Source organism: Colobus angolensis, unplaced genomic scaffold (assembly GCF_000951035.1).
Source record: "Colobus angolensis palliatus isolate OR3802 unplaced genomic scaffold, Cang.pa_1.0 Scaffold253, whole genome shotgun sequence".
NCBI classification, from domain to species: domain Eukaryota; kingdom Metazoa; phylum Chordata; class Mammalia; order Primates; family Cercopithecidae; genus Colobus; species Colobus angolensis.
The window spans coordinates 154,424-160,612 of record NW_012115744.1 but is presented as its reverse complement, the minus strand read 5'-3'; the positions used below and the strand labels follow the sequence as shown (position 1 = coordinate 160,612).

Sequence of the window (6,189 nt, the reverse complement as noted above, 5' to 3'; positions counted from 1 at the left end):
AGTGCAAGCATCTGATTACTTTGTTATCATTACTGTTATGTTAAAGCATTCACATAGTGGAACACATTTTAATATCAATTGCTTTCTATTTCTCCTTTATATTACAGTTCAGGGCATTGTATTAATTCTTAAAATTCTATATGTAGGTAGGTTATATGTCTGAATTGAAATGGCTGAATTGAAATAGATAAAATGAATTTCTTTTCTAGATAAAAAAGGGAGTGTCATAAAACACTTGTTATGGGACAGTATGATGGCTCACACCTATAATCTCAGTGCTTTGAGAGGCTGAGGTGGAGGATTGATTGAGGCCAGGAATTTGAGACCAGCCTGGGGCAACATAACAAGACCCCATCTCTTTAAAAAAAAAAAAAGTGGGGGGCTGCTGGCCATGGTGGCTCACGCCACCGTGCTGGGTGGATCCCAGCACTTTGGGAGGCCAAAGCAGGTGGATAACAAGGTCAGGAGTTTGAGATCAGCCTGGCCAACATGGTGAAACCCCATCTCTACTAAAAATACAAAAAGTAGCCAGGCATGATGGCAGGCGCCTGTAATCCTAGCTACTCGGGAGGCTGAGGCAAGAGAATTGCTTGAACCCGGGAGGCAGAGGTTGCAGTGAGCAGAGATCGCACCACTGCACTCCAGCCTGGGCAACAGAGCAAGACTCTGTCTCAAAAATGAATGAATTAATTAATTAATTAAAAAAAGAAAGAAAAAAAACACTGGGCAGGGTGGTGTGCACCTGTAGTCCCAACTATTCCAGAGGTTGAGGCAGGAAGAAGCACTTGAGCCCAGGGGTTGTCTGCAGTGAGCTCTACTCATGCCTCTGCACTTCAGCCTGGGTGACAGAGCTCAGTGACTCACACCTGTAATCCCAGCACTTTAGGAGGCTGAAGCAGGCAGATCGCCTAAGATCAGAAGTTCAAGACTGGCCTGGCCAACATGATAAAACCCTGTCTCTACTAAAAAAAAAAATAATTATATATATATATAAATTAGCTGGGTGTGGTGGCGCATGCCTGTAATCCCAGCTGCTTGGGAGGTTGAGGAACGAGAATCGCTTGAACCTGGGAGGCAGAGGTTGCAGTGAGCTGAGAACACGCCACTGCACTCCAGCCTGTGAGAGAGTGAGACTCCATCTCAAAAAAAAAAGGAATTTAAGAAATTTAAAAGAAAACTCTAGTTACATAAAAAGAGTATTGGGTGTGACACATGAGAGCTCCTGCACTCTACCAGTCAGCTACTGATAGACATGGGCCTGGCTCCAGTGGAGGGGCAGCAGCCAGTGAGCCCAGCCTGGTGTGACCCACTCCTGCTGCCTCCAGGATGTCCCCTGTTTCCCCAGCCCCTCTGCTGTGCCCTTGGCCCCAGAAGCTGGCAAGACTGCTTCTCTGGAACAGCATCACGCAGGCCTGCCCATTGGCCCACTGTGCACCAGGCCTTCGCGGGATCCAGATGTCAACCAGGCTGGGTGTTCAGGAGAGGCACAGAAGCCAGGAATACAAACACATCAGCCATCAGGCAAATGGGAAATGTGCCCCAGAAGCTCCCCGCTGAGGATGTTAGGGAGAGCTTTTTGAAGTAGTGTGGTTGAGATGGGGTTTGAGGAAGGCAAGGTTCCAAACAGCAGGGCAGACTGGGGACAAGGCAGACTGCATGGGAGGGCAGCTGATGGAGCTCCCTCACCCTCCAGAATTACCCCAAAGCCAAGCTTGGGGTCACAGCTAGCTCGGGGATGCCTTCTGCCCCTTGGTCAGAGGGGCAAAAGGTCAGAGCCTAGGGTCACCAAAACTTCTGGGCAGCCCAGGGGGGTCTCAGGCCACAGACCATTCTCAGAACTACCCACTGCCTTCCCAAGCCTGGGGGCGTCCCTGGACTGGCCCTCCCCAGCTGTCCTCTTGCACTGGTCAGGGTTCTGGCTGGACTGGCAAGGAGGGGTGGTCAGATATGGGAGTAACTGGATCCCTTCATCAGGACCTAGGGTGGTGAGAGCTTTGAGCCTGCTCTGCTCTGGGCAGACATTGCGCCTGGCCCTGCCAGGATGGATAGACAGCAGGATGTTACACGTTGAGGACATGAAGGTCATCAGGAATGTGGCTGGAATCTGTTAGGGCCTTCGTCCTCCCCCAGCCCAGGCTGGGGCTGCCAAGTTTGGTCCTGTCCTCTGTTCCTTTCCTTATTTGGAACTTCAGGTGATAAGCCTGAGACATAAAGAAGGCTGGGCCCTGCCACCATGACAGCAGCCACACCTCCACAGAGAGAATGGTGAGTGCCTACTGGGGAAGAAAGGCTGGCGGTCTCCCAGGTGCTGGCCTTTAGGCTGGGGGAGCAGAGTTTTCTGTGCTTGCGTTTGGTTGAGGGTGGTCCCCAGGGAGAGGAAGAGGATCCTGGCCCTGGCTCTCCTGGGAATGCTCTGGGACGGTGCATGGTGGGTGGGGTGGGGAGACTTTGAGGAGGTGGGGAGAGGACCCCTCCCTACTCATGGTGTTGCAGGCCAGCAGGAAGGCGGGGACCCGGGGCAAGGTGGCGGCCACCAAGCAGGCCCAACGTGGTTCTTCCAACGTCTTTTCCATGTTTGAACAAGCCCAGATCCAGGAGTTCAAGGAAGTGAGTGCCCACTCCCAGCAGCCTCAGACCCCATCCTGGCCTGCCCAACCCCACCCCACATACACACCCCCCTTCTATCCTGACCTTGCCCCTCACACCACCCAGGCCTCTCCCCTTCCTCCCACCTCCCCTAGAGCTGGGGGCTGCTCCCAACTGAAGGCCCCCATCCCACAGGCCTTCAGCTGTATTGACCAGAATCGTGATGGCATCATCTGCAAGGCAGACCTGAGGGAGACCTACTCCCAGCTGGGTGCGTGCATCCACCTCCCATCCAGCCCCACCCGGCACACTGGGGCCCCTGCCCTGAGCTGCTGGGTGGGTGGGAGTGGCTGGGGGGACAGCGCCCCACTCCCCTGCTTCCCCTCCTCCCCATCTCCTCACATTGCCCTTCCCCCCTTGTCACGCCTTCCTTCCACTTCACCTCCCCGACCCACAGCTGCCTCTGCCCCTCCAGTACCTGCGGCCAGGATGGAGGGAGGGTGGCCTAGGCCCTTCTGGGGGACACCCAGGGTTCCGGTGTGTACCTCATGCCCCACCCCCACCAGGGAAGGTGAGTGTCCCAGAGGAGGAGCTGGACGCCATGCTGCAGGAGGGCAAGGGTCCCATCAACTTCACGGTCTTCCTCACGCTTTTTGGGGAGAAGCTCAATGGTGAGCCTGGGACAGAGTTGGGCACCCTTGGCCAGGCAGGGAGCCTGCACCCTGCCTGAACTCCACCTGAACCCTGCCTGAACCCCACCTGAACCCTAACTGCACGCCATCTAGACCCACCTGGACTCTTCCTGGCCATGGCCCACTCTAAGCACCTCCTATGCCCCAGAATCCCACATGCACTGGTCACCCCAGTGCTGACTTGGGGCCAGGAAACGTGCCTTCAGCCCCCACCCCCAAATTCCAATCTCCCAACCAGGCTGCCTGCCTCAGGAGGATGACCATTCCCAGCCCCACTGATCCTCGAGAAACACTTTATATTAGGGAATACCCCCACCTCTTCTGGGATACGGGTGGCTCTTCATGCAGCCCAGTTCCTGCTAGGGGGGATCTGGGATGCTGGAGACATGGATGCTCACCTGGCTGCCTCGGCCTCCCAGGGACAGACCCCGAGGAAGCCATCCTGAGTGCCTTCCGCATGTTTGATCCCAGCGGCAAAGGGGTGGTGAACAAGGAAGAGTAAGTGTAGGCCCAGCCAGATGAGGGGCACAGTGGTGGAAGCAGAGAGGGGGGTGAGGCCCCTTGTGAGGGGGGCTGCCTGTACTTCGGGGCCTTATACTACTCTTTGGGGTGCGGCCAACCCTTCACTACGCCATAAGAGCCTCTGTACCCACCTTCCCTGCACAGCCACTCCCCTGCAGTCTCCTGCTCAGACCCTCCTCACTCCCCCCAGGTTCAAGCAGCTTCTCCTGACCCAGGCAGACAAGTTCTCTCCAGCTGAGGTGAGGCTGCCCAGCCCCTTCAATACCCATCCCCAGCACCTTCTCTGGGCCTCACCCATGACCCAGAGCCCAGTACCAGTGAGGCAGTTGCTAGAAGGGTGAACCGGGGGCCTTTCTGGAGGAGGTGCCATCTCTGTTGAGACCTAGAGGGTAAAGATGTGGAGTCAGAAAAGACAGCAGGTTGCGCCAGGCAGGGAGACTGTGCACAGACCCGGGGGAAAGCAGATAGGGAGAGGTTTCGTATACTTGGGGTGGGCCTGTGCCTGTGGCTGGAGGGGCGCCCTTTGCCCCTTGGCCCCCATTTGCACCGACTCCTCACTCTGCCCAGAGTCAGCCAACAGAAAAACATTAACCCAGAGTCTGGGGTCTAGGGTTGAAAAGCTAAGGCACAAAGCATAGATGCAGGGGGCAGGCAGAAGGGCCACAGGACTCAGGTGAGGTCTCTGCCCGGCTGGGCCAGGAGCTAGGGGGCTACCTCTCACCAGCGCCCCCTGCAGGTGGAGCAGATGTTCGCCCTGACACCCATGGACCTGGCGGGGAACATCGACTACAAGTCACTATGCTACATCATCACCCATGGAGACGAGAAAGAGGAATGAGGGGCAGGGCCAGGCCCACGGGGGGCCACCTCAATAAACTCTGCTGCCAAATTGGAATTGCTGTGGTGTCTTTTCTGTGACAGATGGGCTGGGGACCAGCCAAGGGGGAATCCCAGGGTCCCAGTGCACACATCACCACGATCATGGCCACCATCTACCTCCTGGGAGCTGGCCCCTTGCCAGCTCACCTTGATTCACTCCCATGCTGCCAAGTGAAGTGTGAACTATGATCATGCCTAGTTCACAGATGAGGACACTGAGGCCCAGAGAGTGTGAGCATCTTGCCAAGGCCAGCCATCTAGAAGAGGAGATGGTGGGATTTACACCACCTCCACCAAGCCCAGGAATGAGCCACAAAGTGGGCACTGCCCAGCTACTTGGGGCTGTGCAGAGAAGAGGCTGCTTGCTGGGCACTCAGCAAACTCTGCCCAACAGCCCAGCGGGTGGGCTGTGGCCCTGGTACCCCCACACCCAACCACACAGCCTCCCCTGGCCCACTGCTCGCACCCCATCTCAATACACTGGCTTGGGTGCCTCCCTGCATGGGCCCTGCAGAGAGGTACCCATCTGAAACACAATCAGCTTCTCATTGCAATTACAGGCAAGGCACTAAGACACAAGGAACATGGACACCGAAGGAGGGGCCAGGGAACATGCAAATTTTTAGAGGAAATGCCCAGAACCTGGCATCATGCCTCCTGAGCCCCTCATGCACTGTGAGGGGTAAGAGGGTCAGACAGCTGGAGGGTAGAGAGATGACTTCTCAGGAGACAATAGTTAGTGCTCCCGTCACCCTTCATCTGAGAACCCAGGAGCTAGAGGAGAGAGTGATCCTCACCATGAGTACCAGAGGAGCAGCAGGGGACATCCAAAGCACCAGAGAGAGAGAGAGAGAGACAGAGACAGAGACAGAGACAGAGAGACAGGCAGTGACAGTTCAAACCTCAGCCAGATCCAGAGCGTACAAAGTTTCCTGCCTACAGGACTGCCCAGTAAGAGCTCTCAGCCTGCCTCCTTCCCTCCCCACAAGCCCTGCTGCAATCCCTGTACCTGGGGGTTGGTGGGGAGGAGGTGAGTGAGAAAGGAGGGGCACCCCTTCCTGAAGGCCCCAAGAAGAAAGGCATTTTCACACAGACAGGTGTTCAGTTTTGATTTTATCTGGGGTCTGGCAGTTTAATTACTAAATGGAAACTTGGGACTTTCTGGAATTATGGTATTTTCTGTTGCTTAGACAGATTACAAAAGTCACAAACTGCCTGAGTTTCCACCCCAATAGCGGGCCACCAGCCCACTCCACTGAGCATGCTGGGACACTGGGTGAACAAAATCAAGTACCATTAGGATTCTACCACATGAGTCTGCTTGTTCAACAAGCTTATTTCATAAAGTAAGGGATCATGTTATAATCCAAGCTCTACAGGTGTAAGTTGTGAAAGACTGAAACAAACCAAAAAGATCATAGGTGTCCGGTTATCTGATTTGATGGGGTGTCTGAACCTTTCGTTGTCTTTGAGCTGTTTCAAAACTGTAAATTATTATTATTTCTTTTTT

General features: G+C 55.0%; 1 protein-coding gene across 4 annotated transcripts; it reads left to right on the top strand.

The window, feature by feature from the left end:
- Nucleotides 1–2,204: 2,204 nt before the first annotated feature.
- Nucleotides 2,205–4,695, top strand: MYL7 (myosin, light chain 7, regulatory). Of its 4 annotated transcripts, none has more exons than XM_011946760.1 (7): nt 2,205–2,265; nt 2,494–2,607; nt 2,742–2,857; nt 3,153–3,257; nt 3,698–3,776; nt 3,991–4,039; nt 4,537–4,695. In XM_011946760.1, the coding sequence occupies exons 1-7, from the start codon at nt 2,234–2,236 to the stop codon at nt 4,636–4,638; spliced, it is 597 nt and encodes a 198-aa protein (XP_011802150.1). In that variant the 5' UTR covers nt 2,205–2,233; the 3' UTR covers nt 4,639–4,695. The 4 variants fall into 4 exon arrangements, with proteins under 4 accessions (XP_011802150.1, XP_011802152.1, XP_011802149.1 ...); XM_011946762.1 differs by having other exon boundaries at nt 2,242–2,265; nt 2,782–2,857; XM_011946759.1 differs by having other exon boundaries at nt 2,261–2,265; nt 2,713–2,857.
- Nucleotides 4,696–6,189: the final 1,494 nt, after the last annotated feature.